The sequence below is a fragment of the Acipenser ruthenus genome, chromosome 60 (genome assembly GCF_902713425.1).
Source record: "Acipenser ruthenus chromosome 60, fAciRut3.2 maternal haplotype, whole genome shotgun sequence".
Taxonomy (NCBI): domain Eukaryota; kingdom Metazoa; phylum Chordata; class Actinopteri; order Acipenseriformes; family Acipenseridae; genus Acipenser; species Acipenser ruthenus.
Genome location: NC_081248.1, coordinates 802,128 through 818,701, shown reverse-complemented (window position 1 = coordinate 818,701; position 16,574 = coordinate 802,128). Strand labels below are relative to the sequence as shown.

The following is a 16,574-nucleotide window of genomic DNA, read 5'->3' as shown; positions in this document are numbered from 1 at the left end:
GGCGATATCTCTGGTACAAGAAAAGTGAGGGAGGCACAGAGAAGATCAGAGGCAGCACTGGAGCCAGTTACACATTCAGCCCTGTCACTCAGTCCCATAATGGACAGTACCAGTGTGAGGCACAAAGAGATCATCGACCACGTTCCTCTCAGAGCAGTGACCCTGTTACACTGACTGTGTCTGGTGAGTTTATTAACACAGTGATCCTGTTACACTGACTGTGTCTGCTGAGTTTATGAACACAGTGATCCTGTTACACTGACTGTGTCTGGTGAGATTATTAACACAGTGATCCTGTTACACTGACTGTGTCTGGTGAGTTTATTAACACAGCGATCCTGTTACACTGACTGTGTCTGGTGAGTTTATTAACACAGTGATCCTGTTACACTGACTGTGCTGGTGAGTTTATTAACACAGTGATCCTGTTACACTGACTGTGTCTGGTGAGTTTATTAACACAGCGATCCTGTTACACTGACTGTGTCTGGTGAGTTTATTAACACAGCGATCCTGTTACACTGACTGTGTCTGGTGAGTTTATTAACACAGTGATCCTGTTACACTGGCTGTGTCTGGTGAGTTTATTAACACAGTGATCCTGTTACACTGACTGTGTCTGGTGAGTTTATTAACACAGTGATCCTGTTACACTGACTGTGTCTGGTGAGTTCATTAACCCAGCTGAACCGACCCCTCAATACAGACCCCTGAGAGGCAGTAGTACTGCTCCATTTTAATTCATTATGAATTAAATAGGGAATGGTGAATGCTGGGTCCGTTTCTGTCTTTTGGGGTCATTCTTAAATACAGTCTGATCAGGTAAGCTGGTTGCACTGCAGCCCATTTTAGTTTTTAATTTATGTTTTTAAACCTGTGTTCAGTAATTTGTAGGGTGAGCTGTGCGCAGGGCCGGCCTCAGTCTGTGTGGGGCCCTAGACTATCCCAAAATATCCCAATTTATATCAATAAAACAGTAGACTACTGCTCACCTTCAGTAATCAAGTAGGCAAGCCATACTGCATGTGTGCTGTCATTTAAGTGAAATAAAAACTGTTTGCAAATGTTATTCTTTTTATATATAAATCTAAAATTATATTTGACTGATCTACTTATCAAATCCACGAGTAACATTTCACATTTGGATACTGCACTTTCAGCTGCAGTTTTGAGTGCTCTTTAATTTTTGCTGTGTAAATTACACTGAAACAATATGCCCAACAAAACATCCAAACACTTAATTTGTTGCAGATACCTATTCAGACCGTTGGTGTGGTCCGTCTTACTTTAATACACACAATCTCGATTTCATTATCGATTAATAGTAGCCTACTCACTTTAAGAAAAGCCTCCAGTAAAACTTTAAAAGACGATGCTGCACTGTCCTGCGCCGTGTCTTAGTTTTCTTCGGTGGAATGTAAAGAGGGACAGGCTATTGATTAGCCTATCAGACACTAACTCTTAGATGTTGTATTTTTTAAATTAAATTTCTTATGATCCAGTAAACTCACATGAGGAAACACGTCCACTTTGTCATTCAGAAAGTGCAAATGTGGCAATGTTACATTGGTAACCAGAAATCAATATTTTGGAGATGGATTATCGTGAAGAGTCTGGATCAGATTAATTTGCTTCCTGAAGCAGATTTTTATTTGGCGGTTTGTCTAGAAACGGCAGCAGAGCTCTTTGTTGCTGCTTGAGTTGAAGTTCTTTATATTTTTTATTTTCCTTTTACAATGGCCCGACTCGTAATTGCGAGGGGCCGACATAATACTTGCGAGACTGTTTAGACTCTGAAGACGTCATACAATTTGTGACGCGCGTGGGACCCCCTTAGGTGTGGGGCCCTAGGCAGCCGTCTTGCCCTAAGACCGGCCCTGGCTGTATGTGGATAAGAAGCTGGAATGTGAATAAGAAGCTGGCGAATAAGAAGCTGGCCGAATAAGAATCTGGCGAATAAAAAGCCAACTTCAGCAACGTCCCGTATTGTGAAATGATTTTCTTTTTGGTGGCTTGCGGACTTTGTCAGCCAGCGGAACAGCTTTCAGCACACTTACCTTACCTTTGTGAATCATACATAAAAATAACATGAAAACAGCAAAAACTTATTGGGCAGAAAAATGACATAAAGAAAGGAACCACCACCAGTCCAAACGATTGCGCTTCAGTTACCTTTATGAAATAGACTTAATGTTACATGGATTAAAAAAAGACAAATAGCTGTATGTAAAAAAAAAAAAAAGCGGTTATTTGCATACAGATCCGAATACAGACTACTGCAAGTGCTTTATTTGGAGCGAACTGGAAAGCAAAGCATTAGAAGAGTCCTCTACTTAGATAGACTTTGGTCTTGAAAACATGATGCCTAATACAGATAAACATGTATAAAAACAGAAAAATGAGTAAGACACAGAAATATGGAAGGTTCTTAAATGAGCCATTGAAATGTTTACCACAAACCTTAAGGTTCAAAAATGAACTTGTCCATTAAAATATGCTTCATGGGTTGCCCACAGCAGAACACAGTGAGCGGAAGCTCTGCCCATAGAACTGGAGTCCCCACAGAGATGTGTATAATACGTGTATTTTACAATTTCAAAAATGTGTATTGTGTTTTTGTAGACAGTATTAGTCAGGAATCTTTTCAAAAAAGGGAAGTTATTTATTCAACACGTTTTGTGTGACTGTCACTCATTTTGAAAATAAATAATAAAGGTGATAAACTGCATGTTTTGTCCTGGTGTCTAAAGCGCTCTGCTCCTAATTGCAGGTTGTAACATTTCATGGTTTCTGGAGTTATTTGTACAAAATAGACATTTATACATGTTTCAGATCATAAAATACAGACTACTTGTAGCAAAAAAAGTGCAATGCTAAAAGTGAAATGCCATTAAGCCCTTTAAGTGTTACGTTTGAAATGGGTAATACTTTTCTGTGGATTTACAGCACAAACTGTGGATTAGTGAATCAACAATACTACCCCACACCCCTTCTCTTCAAAACAACACAGCGACGTTTAGAAGATTCATAAATCAATAAAAAACAGATCAAAGGGCGAAGTCACAGAAATGTCTGAATTTACTGTCGGTCCAGATGGTAGCTGACATTAGACTATTATTATTATTATTATTATTATTATTATTATTATTATTATTATTATTACGATTACTTAAATTGCATATTGTGCGCAGGATTTTAAAACTTACTTAACTTGCATTGCAAAAAACAACGGGGAGCTGTCTTCAGCACCACAAGTGAGGATTATAATTGTTTTTGTCTGGAAGCATAAAGATTTATTTAGGACCACAAACACACTGAGAGAGTTCCTCTATTTACACTGCTCCTCCACCCTTCTTTCCTTCTCATCGGTGTGAGTGCTGTCTGCCCCAGGGCCGGCGCCAGGTTTTTGTGGGCCCCGGGCAATTGACCTCCAGTCCATTTGTAATAAATCTGTACAGTAGGCCTATACAGTAGAAAAATGTACTTATTGCAGTTTTTTTTGTAGTCTCCTTCTGTTTTTGACATCCAGATATGAGTTATTTTTATTTCGGTTTGGCAGATTTCATTTTTGATGGTTTAAAATTGTATAATTATAATACAGTAGTCTCCTGCTAAGAGAACACCCCTTAAGAAGCAAGCAAAGTGTTCTCTTAGCCAAAGTGTTCTTCAAGACGGAGCTGACTATCAGACAATATGAATTAATGAATAAATAAATACGTATTACTTGTCATGATGCACGTGCGTCAACATATGAATAAGAGTAAAGCAACAGGCAAGTGTATGTGTTACAGGTATAACACCAAACCAATATCTAAGATCAGCACCAGGGTAGTGACACCTTATCAATGCAAGCAAAGGAAGCCAGACACTATACTATATATATATAAAAAAATGAATTTATTATAATAAATTCTAAAAAAACAAACAATCATTAAAACTACCAAGTTAACATATAAAATATAAAAATGACCAAGCATAGAGATCAACAGTGACTATCAGATAGTAACACTAGCAAACAGTAGTTAAAAGGGATATTAGCAAGAAAGACAATTCAACAATCTACTAAAACAGAAATGACAACTAACTTAATGATAGTAGTCCTGGGACACCACAATCTCCACGTGATCTTCAATGTCTCTCCAAAGTAGTCCAGCCTCGCATACACCACACAGCTCTGATAATAGATCGGAGGGGAGTCAGAGAGTTGCGTTCTAAAATTAAACAAACGAAAGCCTTTGCTAATCAACCCGAATCAGGCAGGACATTAACAAATAATTATATCTAGAACAGTAGAAAGCTTGGACACTTAGCTTTGCGAGGGGGGAGGTATCTCCACCTCTTCCCCCCTAGATGCTCAATCTGCCTGGAACAGTATATTCCGCTGACCCCCCTCAGCGCCACTGGTCCTGGATATCTCGACGGCGACTGTCGCTGCTGCTGCCCGACTCTCCCAGCTGGATGGCTCGATCGGTCTCGGCTCTGCACGGCTCTTTCCCTAGCAGCAGAGAGCAGCTCATTTCTACTGCCCTGCTCGTCTTTGTTTGTTGTTTTAGTTTTGTTTCTGTTTCGTTTCGTTTCTGTTTCTGTTTCTTCCCACGTCTCGTCTCTTTGTTGTTCTCTTGTCTCACTGTTGTTCTCTCGTTTCACTGTTCTGAGTGTTTGTCTGTCTCTTAAAAGCCTTTAAACTTAATTGAAAATAATTAACAATCCGCGTGTGGAATGTGCTTCCAAGCAGTAATCGTTTTAGGGTGGGGAAGTGTCCAGTAAAGTCAATGAATACAAATCCTTAGTGTAAATAAATATCAAATACAAAAATACAATTACACAAATCAATCCCAAAGAATAGTGCTCCATGAACTAGAAAATTATATTGTGATAAAAAAAAGTTGAAGAAAAATAACACACACAAGCAATTAACTATAAAATAAATCAATAATAAAGTGCTAATCCACCCCTGCAACATATGTTAATAAACTATAATAATAAAGTAAGACAAACTAACATTAATAAACTAAATTAACACAGCATCCCTACCCACGTTAAAAAATGCAGCAGCAGCTCTAGATTAATTATGAGTACCTGTACAGCAGCAATATTCAAGACATGCACAAAATCATTTAACAGAATGGTGAAGCAACTCACCAGAATGGAAAACACCAAATTTCTTGGCGACTTGTGTCTGATTCAGGTTTTTTTCAGGAGTTCGAACAATTTCCATCTTTTTGTAACAAGACAAACTGTGGCACATTTTGCCGTTTGTTTACATGTCATATTGCAGCAATGAGGTGCACTCGTGGAAATCACAATACAAAATGAGGCAATGCTATGATAACGATTCTGGAACGATTTAATAAACCAGACATTGTGCCTCAGGCTCAAGGCAATTTCATTTCTGTATGTGTGTGGGCCCCCCCCCTGGTCGGCCCCTCCATTCCATTTCTGTCACCTTCACACACTGAGAGGATTCCTCAATCTACACTGAACTGTTCCTGGCTTCTCATCAGTGAGACTGAGTACCCCCTCTCTGTCTCCCTCTATCCTTTCACAAACACACACTGGGAAGGTATTTTTGGTCCCTCTGGGGACAATACAGAATGCACAATTACACATTCTAGTGGGTAAAGTTTTTCTTGAATGAAAGAGAGAAATGTGCACTCCCCTAATTCTGTTGTCTCCTCTATTTTAGCTGGCAAGCCAAAGCCTGTCCTGACCCGGGAGCCTGCAGGAGAGATATTTGAAGGAGACACAGTGACTCTGAGCTGTGTGGTTGAGGGGGGCTCTGATGGCTGGAGATATCTCTGGTACAAAGACAGTCAGAGAACTTCAGTGTACCAGACTGACAGCAGCAGTAAAACTGGAGCCCGATACACAATCAGTGCTGCTGCTCTGAATCACAGTGGAGAGTACCGGTGTCTAGCTCGACGGGGCAGGAACACGTTTTACTCAGAATACAGCAGTGCTGTCAAGATACAAGTGTCAGGTGAGTGACTGAACTGAGCCTGTAAGAAAGATGGCATGAAAATTAATTAAAAACATCTCCGTATTAGAGCGAAAGAAGACTACATTGTAGCTCTATTTCCTTTAGATTAAAAATAGATATGATGAAGCAACAAACCCATAGTGACAGTATAGACTGAATTTATTTCGTTTTAAAGAGACTAATGATTATGTTCATCATGAAGGGCCGCTCTGTGTTCGTGTTTCTGCAGAGCTGTTTAGCACACCCACTCTGACAGTGACGCCTCATGCCTCAGTGTGGGAGGGAGAGGCTGTGACTCTGCAGTGTGGGGCTCACATCAATAAACAGGGCACACAACTGCAGTACCGCTATATCACAGTCAATGGAGATCAGAGAGGAGCTGGATCACAGGATCAGTACTCAATCCCAGCGGCAGAGCTGAGAGACACAGGGAGCTACCAGTGTGAGGTGGAGGCAGCAGGGACGGGGCTGAAGAAAAGGAGTGATTCTGTATCACTGACTGTGAGAGGTGAGTCACTGCTTCCTTTAGAGATCTTGCATTGGTATTCTGCACTCACTGGTGGAATCAGAAGTTATACCAAAAGAAAGATATTTCACCGAAGACTTCTATAAGAAGTCCTTCTAGGTTTTTGAGGACATTTAGAAAGTCTTAAAATATGCTAACATTGAGCTGGAAAAAATATTTTTCAAAGCATGTTTTTGCCCTGTCAAGAAATAAAATAATAACTATTTGAATATTATAGCTTTTGTTCCCACTCATATTCTGCTGTAAATGTCTAACAAATAATATTACTGCGTGACCCATCTACACTGCTAAAAATATGAAGGACTAATATCAAAGAGCAAATAGCTTCAAATTACATTGATTTCTTTATTTTTATTGCCCCTTATCAATAAGTGGTTCTTATTTTATTACTCAAATATTTGGGGGTTTGTTTTATTTAATTTGCCTGCAATAGACATAAAGTTGGCCAGATCTGATGCTGGCTCTATACTATACTTCTATACAAAAACAATGTGGCTGATCTACACAATGTTACATTATCTATGTGAGTCAACTAGAACCGAATAGTGGCTCTGTGGCAAAGTGGTTTGTAGTGCGCAGGTGTAGAGGTGATGCAGTGCACAATAGCTTTATTTGGCTCCTCTGGCCGTTAAATAATGGTGCTGGCAAATACACAGCAACTTGCACAGCTAAACAATACAGGGTTTCAGTCCCGAAATAATAATAATGTACAGGCACGGCTCTGCGTCCTTTTCACGGTGCTCCAGTGAATACACAATAACAAGTGACCAGTGCAGTATTGTAATCCGGGTTGAATGCTGGCTTAACAGTGACAGCTCCCAAGTGTTTCAGCTGTCTAATAATTATAAATCACAAGCAGTTAGCAACACAAAACAAATACAAAACACTCCTGGTCTTGTATGGCTATTCAGCGCTCCGTTCACAACCTTAACAAATAAAACAGTTTGCTTCATCACATCCCCTTTTAAACTGTCAGCCACGTCCCCTTGGTTAGCGAGTGTAATCGCTTTTCCTCCAATCCGCGATTGCCACATCGCCTCCCGTCTGGGGTGATGACTTGGTGTACTGTGACTCCACCCCCTTTCTAAATGGCCGATTTCCACCTTTCCCTGGAATGAATTGCCAAACCATCCAGTCCGCGGCACACTGTTCCCTTTACACAGTGCCCTCACAGGTTGGGAGGGAGATTCATAACCAAGATTCATTCTTTCTCTGTCACATATCCCACCGCTCAGAGTGGAGCCAAAGGAACACTCGGCTGAATCTACTTCTCCCGTTACTCCCCCCTCCCGGGAAAAATAATCAGCATTTTGGTGGTCTTTCCCTGCACGGTGTATCATGTGACATTCAGGCGTTGCTGTCCTTCTTTGTGGGGCGTGGTCCGTGATGAGTTTGAGTGAATGTCCCAGTAGTTAATATGATAAGGTGTAAGTAGCCCATTTAATGGCCAAACATTCCTTTTCGACTAAGGGGAGCATCTTTTTACTGAGGTACAGGATGGGGTGTACTCCATCTACCTTTTGGGACAAGACTGTCCCCAGACCAACATCTGAAGCATCTGTGTGAAGGATGAATCCTTTGTTAAAATCTGGTGTAATAAGGGTAGGGGCCTGGCAAAGTCTCTGCTTAATAACATCAAACGCCCCCTGACATGCTCCTGACCATTTAATTTAATTTGGTGCTCACTTTCTAGTGAGGTTTACTAAGTGGTTGACTGCTGTGGCATAATCGGGGATAAATCTTCGGTAATAACCGACCAACCCCAATAGAGACCTCACCTGGGACTTGGTTTTCGGGATTGCCGCGTTCATCAAAACTTGGACTTTGGTGGCTACGGGTTTCACCCACCTTTTTCCCATAATAAATCCCTAATATTGAGTCTCTTCTTTGGCAAATGTACAGTTACTCAAGTTGGCTGTCAGCTGCGCTACCCTTAGAGTGTAGGATGGCCATGATCCTAGCCAGATGCTCTCGCCAGGTGGAGCTGTAGATAACCACATCGTCAAGATATGCTGCTGCATACTCACGATGTGGGTGTAAAACCTGGTCCATCAGTCTCTGAAAGGCAGTTGGTGCACCATGTAACCCAAACAGCATGGTTATGAAATGGAACAGATCATTAGGAGTAGAAAATGCAGTTTTCTCTCTGGAACTGCGGGTTAATGGAATATGCTAGGTCCAAAGTTGAAATGAACCTTGCCGTTCCCAGTCTGTCGAGAAGCTCGTCGACCTGAGGCATGGGATAGCCATCGAACTTGGCAATAGCGTTTACCTTACGGAAATCAACGCGGAAGTGGTTGGTGCCATCCTTTTTGGCCACTATCACAATTGGACTGCACCACTCGCTCCTGGAAGGCTCAATCACCCCAAGTTCGAGCATTGCCCGTACCTCTTCATCAACTTTCTGGTAAGGTCTCTCTCGAACCGTGATACCTGAGGGAGTGATAATAGCATATTCAACGAGGTTAGTTCTACCAGGCAAGTCAGAAAAAAAACATCCTTGAAATCCTCAATTAACTTGCACAGTTCTCTTTGCTGATCTGGGAGTAACTGTTCCCCCATTGGAATGTCTGTGGTGCTAGGGGCCTCTATACAAGGTCCTAAATCATTCTCGACCTTGTCTGAAGCTATAAATAAGTGCTCCCTTGCCTGCCAGAGCTTCAATAAATTGATGTGATAAACTTCACGTTCATTCCGGCGATCGGGCTGCCGAATTTCATAATTTACGTTTCCTATAGCCCGAATCTCCTCATATGGCCCCTGAAATTTAGCACACAGTTTCGATTCCAACGTGGGAAGGAGCAACGGTACTTTGTCTCCTGGTCCGAATTCATGCGATTTTATTGTAATGCTGCTGTTGCCAGTGCTGAGCCGATTTGAGATTGTCCTGAGCCAATCGGCCGACCAAATCCAGGCGATCTCTAAGAAGGAGCACATGCTTCACTACGCTTTTGGGCGTGCCTTTATGCTCTTTCCACCCCTCTCTTACAAGATCGAGGATGCCGCAAGGCTGTTGGCTGTACAAGAGCTCGAAGGGGGAGAACCCTGTCGAACTCTGCAAAAAGGAGGTAAGGAAGAAGCGTTACCCAATGTTTTTGCTCTTGACCCACAACTTAAAGCATCTGCTTTAAGTCTGATTAAAATGTTCCCATAACCGTCCGTTTGTAGATGATAAACAGAGGTTCAGATGGGACGTATTTTTAGTATTTTGCATACTTGTTGTAACCCTTGAGACAATAAATTCGTTCCATGATCAGTCAAAATCTCTTTGGGGATCCCTACACTCGATATGATTTGCACTGGTTCTTTGGCTGTCGCAGATGCACTAGTTGATCTCCGTGGAATTGTTTCCGGGTATCGCGGTGCATAATCTACCATCACTAATATATGCATATACCCGGAATCAGAAGGTAGCAAAGGGCCTATTATGTTCATCGCAATGCGTTTAAAGGGGGTGGAAATAATTGGCAATGGGACCAAAGGGGCGGAGTGCACTCAACCTGGCACTACTCGCTGGCAGTCTGGGCATGTTGCTACATATTTTGACACATCCTTATAAAGTCCTACCCAATAAAATCGGGCCAATATGCATTATCTAGTTTTATCGACTCGAAGGTGTCCCGAAAAAGGGATATCATGCGCAAGCCTCATGACCTCGGTCCGATAAAACTGGGGAATCATTAATTGTATTACAGGCTGTCCTGTGAGTTCTCCCTATATAATAGTTGCCCTTTTATAATGATATGTGGATATAGTAGCCGCCCAGCGGCTTCAACATCCTTACCTTCAATAGACCAGACCTGCCCCCAAGTGTGCACCAGTGTGGGATCGTTTGTTTGGTCCCACACTAGGTCCATGCTTCAGTTCCACATGTCAGGTATGTTGAGAGGGACTGGAGTAGCCTCTGCCCTGGATGGGCCAGTAACCTCGCCCTCTCGGTCACACTGCGTACCGACCCCCTTTGTTTGGTGTTTGTTACCAGCTGAGCTTTCTCCCACCAGACTCCAACCTTGTCTCATTGATGCTCCCTCCCATCTTTCGATCTGTCTCTCTTTATTTGTTTTTCTAGAATGAAAAATAACCAAATGATGGGGTGTTTGTTTTGAATATTGCACAGAGCTAATAGGTCAGGCTGTTGTCCGTTGCTCTCTTCTTTCCTGATTTATCGCCAACCCCCCCCCCCCCCATTTATTTCCAAGCTACACTGTTACGAATTCCTTAACTTTCTTTCTCGTGCTAGATCATTACAGCAAAGTTTAACCCTTTAAATACTCTTATGGTCCTTGTAGCAGGGCGGTAGTAAGCCTTGCTGATTAAATGTATTTGTTTATTTTGAGAACGGGGTACCCCTCCTAACCAGTGCAGTGTATGGTATTGTTTTGCATTTGTTTTAGTTGTTGCAGTAATAGTCTTATTATTTATTATTACACCGTGTAACAATTTTTTATTTTTTTTTGGTTCCTGGGTAGTAAGTGTTATTTCCTAATTGCTTATGCCTCAAAAGTATAGAAAATGGCTATTATTCCCCACAAACTTTGCTTTTGTGACCAGGACAGTGATATTTTGAAATTTACCTATTTCCAATGAGAAAACGGGCGAATTTGTGTCTTTTCGTTCACATAAAGTCAGAAAAAAACAACATATGAATCCAAATTAACATGTATTTATACTAAAGTAATACAACAATGACTACAAAAGATTTAGAAGTCAGTAGTTTTTCGAGATTTACGATTATACTGTAAATCACTTTCACGAATCAGCCCCCAAATGTAGTCTCCCATCATGTTCTCGTTATACTGTCCTTGGTAGCGGCATTCAAAGTCCAGTATATCCTGGTGGAAGCGCTCGCCTTGCTCCTCCGAGTACGCTCCCATGTTCTCCTTGAATTTATCAAGATGAGCATCAAGGATATGGACTTTGAGGGACATCCTACAGCCCATTGTGCCATAGTTCTTCACCAGAGTCTCAACCAGCTCCACATAGTTTTCGGCCTTGTGATTGCCCAGGAAGCCCTGAACCACTGCGACAAAGCTGTTCCAAGCCGCTTTCTCCTTACTAGTGAGCTTCTTGGGGAATTCATTGCACTCCAGGATCTTCTTTATCTGTGGTCCGACGAAGACACTGGCTTTGACCTTTGCCTCAGACAGCTTAGGGAAGAAGTCTTGAAGGTACTTGAAGGCTGCCGACTCCTTATCTAGAGCTCTGACAAATTGTTTCATAAAGCCCAATTTGATGTGCAGTGGTGGCATCAGCACCTTCCGGGGGTCCCAGCCGTACTCATCATACTTCAAGGCGTCCAGCAAGGTCTTGATGCTGTTGTAATCCTCTTTGAGGTGCACCAAGTGAGCCAGGGGAAGAGACAGGTACTTGTTACCATTATGGAGCAGCACGGCTTTGAGGCTCCTGGATGAGCTGTCAATGAAGGACAGTATAACGAGAACATGATGGGAGACTACATTTGGGGGCTGATTCGTGAAAGTGATTTACAGTATAATCGTAAATCTCGAAAAACTACTGACTTCTAAATCTTTTGTAGTCATTTTTGTATTACTTTAGTATAAATACATGTTAATTTGGATTCATATGTTTTTTTCTGACTTTATGTGAACGAAAAGACACAAATTCGCCCGTTTTCTCATTGGAAATAGGTAAATTTCAAAATATCACTGTCCTGGTCACAAAAGCAAAGTTTGTGGGGAATAATAGCCATTTTCTATACTTTTGAGGCATAAGCAATTAGGAAATAACACACACTACCCAGGAACAAAAATTGTGTTACATAGTGTTATTATTATTATTATTATCATTATTATTATTATTATTATTATTATTATTATTATTATTATTATTATTATTATTGTATTTGTTAAATGTATATATGACGGCGAAGCGCCGTGTATTTTGTTATTGTTTTGTTTATAGATGTGACGGTGTAGCCGTTTGTTTGTTATTATTTAGTAACGTGGATGGGAAACCCCATCCACACAGTAATTTAATAAACTCGTGCAGATTGTGGCCGAGTGGTAATAGGATAATTACTAACTAGTTAAACCCCTCGGCCACGATATAAAAAGCCTGCAGCTCTCCATGTTCGGGGTGGGTGTATGAGGAGCGAGAGTGGAGAGAGCGAGGAGACAAAAACGAGACAAAAACGACACTATTATTATTATTATTATTATTTGTTTATTTAGCAGACGCCTTTATCCAAGGCGACTTACAGACTAGGGTATGTGAACTATGCATCAGCTGCAGAGTCACTTACAACTACGTCTCACCCGAAAGACGGAGCACAAGGAGGTTAAGTGACTTGCTCAGGGTCACACAATGAGTCAGTGGCTGAGGTGGGATTTGAACCAGGGACCTCCTGGTTACAAGCCCGTTTCTTTAACCACTGGACCACACAGCCTCCTAAACTAAAACGATACAGGATCAGTGAAGGCTACAGCTCAGCCTGACCTGTGTTTCGTATCTTTTGTGTTCGTGATTTGTTTTATTTACATTTTTATTTTGCTCTGTGAGCACAGTTTCTTTTTATTAAAATATTTGATTTATTTTTGCTGATTTTTTACCTTCCTTCTTCTGCCGTGACGTCACCGCCCAGCCAGCCTGCCACAGTCCTACAGTACCATACTTCTCAATATCTTTTTCTGTGGTCTTCAGTCTGTTGCAATCTAGGGAAGTACAGTCTTCTGTCCCACCATATCAAGAGGCATCACCTTCTCTTCTTGTGCCGTAATCACCTGAAAAACAAAACACAACCCATCCCATACAAATGTTTGCCATTTTAAGCTCTGTCACTAAAATCTCCACTGTCTTTTATGAGCACCCGTTAATAAACTCAGTAACTCAGATTGCAGATCAGCAGGTGGCAGAGATGCTTTAATATCACCGAGTCAGCAACCTTTTCTTCAGGACCTTTAACCAACTGCAGCTGGGGTTGGAATCTGTCCCCCACTATTTTTGTGGCAGGCTGTCTGTGGATATGCTGGGAAGGTGTGTCTCATGCCACTGCCTCTCATTCCCCCCTAGGGAGCAGCATCCACAGCCTTCTTACCACCTACACCTAGCGAGGTCCCCCCACCAAGCATCTTGTAACCAGCCATGGTGCACTGAGGGAGGACGGATCTCCACCACCCCTTCTCCCTCCAGTTCAGTTCCATTCAGGAAGTGGCTCACCATGACAAAGTCACCGCCATTCTCAGAACAATTTCCTTATGTAGTGCTCATCCATTATGTAGGGCCTTCTTCCTGACAACAGAAGGGCACCGTTATTAAAAGCATCTCTGTCATCATTCACTAGGTAGCCAAACAGACACTCCTATAAATGTATACACTCAAAGATTACCTATCAAACAGGGATACCATATGGGAAGGTGTGGCAAAGTGGTTAACAGTGTGCAGGTGCAGGTGATCAATAATCAGACAAACAACGACAGTCCAGGTGCAATGGTTTAATGGTATAATCCAATGCCTGATGCCAGCAGTAAACAATAACAATGTTAATGAAGCAATACAGCAGCGTGTATTGCTTATTTATAATCTGTGGGTTTCCCCCAAAATAATAACAGTCCCGTTTCAGTTCACCCACACGTAACACATACACAAACACAAACACTGGTCCACAGTGCGCGCTCTAGTGCTCCCGGCATTAAAGTGCGCAGAGGTTTATATGAGGACAGAATCTCTCTTAGGTACTCTGGTGCTAAGCCATTCAGTGCTTTATAAGTTAATAGTAAGATTTTAAAATCAGTTCTAAAATGTATTTGAAGCCAGTGCAATGAGGCCAACACAGGAGTTATAGGAGCCCGTGTTTTCGTTCTAGTCAGAACCCTCGCTGCTGCATTTTGAACAAGCTGTAAATGTGATAAGACGTGATGTGGAAGTCCAGCAAATAAAGCATTGCAATAATCAAGTCTTACATATGGGAAGGCTTTCCAGAAAGCATTTTATACACGCTTACTATGCCAACTCTATAATTAACCTTAAATACAATAACTAGATCTACAATGATATGTTTAATTTAAATGGCTGGGATTTAAATATAGAATTAGCAACACCAAAGCAGTTAGACAAATAAATACACTCTCAAATCTCTATTACAGTATATCATTTAGGTAGGCAATTTAGGTAGCATATACAATCATAGGCAACACCAAACCAGTATTAAGTTAGTCTAATTAATATCAGGCAACTAGCAACACCAAGTATTGAACAAGGGCTCAGCTGGGTAGGTCCACAAATCCACCCAAAGTTCACTACTGCACAGATATTTACTTTCCTATTTAAAGCCCTGTATACAAAATGAGCAGAAGAGAGAGAGAGAGAGAGAGAGAGAAATAAAATGAGATGTCAATACTTCACTCTAAAAGTTAGTGGATGTGTGGCAATCAACTAGCAGTAAACAGTTGTCAGCAAATTTTGTCCACAAAGCATCAATATAAAGTACTAAGCCAATTCAGACTGGAAACAATTACAGTCAGTCTCCAAACTCTCGATTTGAACAGGGAAGAATCCATCTGGGTCAAACCCGCAGAGCCGCCAGCTGCATGACCAAACCAAACCACTCTGCAAAGTCTCCTCTCTTCCAGTGATTGGACACAGCCGGTTTATGTAGGATAACAATCAAGACAATTTTAAACTATTTTAAACCACTTAATCAATAGTCAATTAGGCAATCGATTAGGATTAACAGTGCAGTGCAGCCCCTCTACACACCACACACAAGTGCAATCATACAGTATATTACCAACTAAACAAACTAAAATATAAATATGCATTATAAACATTACGAAGTTTAAATAGTGAAATTATGAACAAATACATATTTGTTGAAAACGCCACATACCAGAAACCACACCTGACTACAGTTTGTGTGTTTCCACAGAGCTGTTTAGCAACCCGATGGAGGACCTTATTCACCAAATCCATACTTAATTCTTTTTTTGACTTTGTTTTAGTTAATGTACTGTATGTATGATTGTATTTTCTTGTGTTTCTCCAGAGCTGTTTATCACACCCACTCTGACATTCACCCCTGTGAGTCCAGTGTGGAAGGGAGAGGCTGTGACTCTGCAGTGTGGGGCTCAGATAAATAAACAGGGCACACAGCTGCAGTACAGCTATATCAAAGACAATGGGGATCTGAGTGGAGCTCGATCACGGGATCAGCACTCAATCCCAGCGGCAGGGCTGAGAGACACAGGGAGCTACCAGTGTGAGGTGGAGGCAGCAGGGACGGGGGTGAAGAAAAGGAGTGATTCTGTGAGGCTTTCTCTGAAAGGTGAGTCATTTTAGACAGCAGAGGGGTTAAAGATTTATAATGAAAAAAAATGATGGGTGTCACTGTGGTTCAGATTTAACATATTCAGATTTTACTTCCTCTTTTATTGCAACCTGAATATGCATTTGTTTTAGTTTAATGCCATTGCTGGTGTAAAATTGTAATGCTGCCCACTGACATTATTAGTTGCTCTTGTAAACAGTGGCTGCTGGTGACCTCTGAGTCAGGGGAGGCACAAGTACAGGGGAGGCACAAGTACAGGGGAGGCACAAGTACAGGGGAGGCACAAGTACAGGGGAGGCACAAGTACAGGGGAGGGGGGATTTTAAAACTTCTTTTCACATAATGTGCAATGTATCTATTGTTTCCCCTTACCCAAAGGTCATCAGTAATCTCTTGTTCAGTATTATTAGCCTTACAGAAATTGAGATTTTTAATGTGATTTCTAACATGATTTTCAGCTTTATTAACAAATTAACATTGACAGGGAGTCAAAGTAAAAACACATTCATAAATAAGTTAGGGCCCAATGAAATCACTTTTATTATTTTCTGATTTCAGTTTTTACCGTTTTAAAAAATGTAATTAAGTTGATTTAATTGAACTTATGTACACCGCAGGCGCAGCGAACAACACAAAAGTGTCAATCTAGTACAGGCTTCTGTTTCTTACATTCGGTTTGAGTTACTCTGCATTTCAGTAAGAGTCCGTTTTTTATTGAATTGTATTGAAAAAATATATTGTTAACTTTAAATACGGGTTGTAGAAGTTAAAGAAACACTTTTTTT

At 41.2% G+C, this 16,574-nt stretch overlaps 1 protein-coding gene across 1 annotated transcript in view; it reads left to right on the top strand.

The window, feature by feature from the left end:
* Window positions 1-16,574, top strand: part of LOC131725062 (Fc receptor-like protein 5) — a 282,595-nt gene that overhangs the window by 208,890 nt on the left and 57,131 nt on the right. The window contains exons 13-15 of the mRNA XM_059018531.1: window positions 5,687-5,980; window positions 6,210-6,488; window positions 15,508-15,786. Coding sequence (XP_058874514.1) covers window positions 5,687-5,980; window positions 6,210-6,488; window positions 15,508-15,786 — 852 coding nt within the window. The remainder of the gene's footprint in view (window positions 1-5,686; window positions 5,981-6,209; window positions 6,489-15,507; window positions 15,787-16,574) is intronic.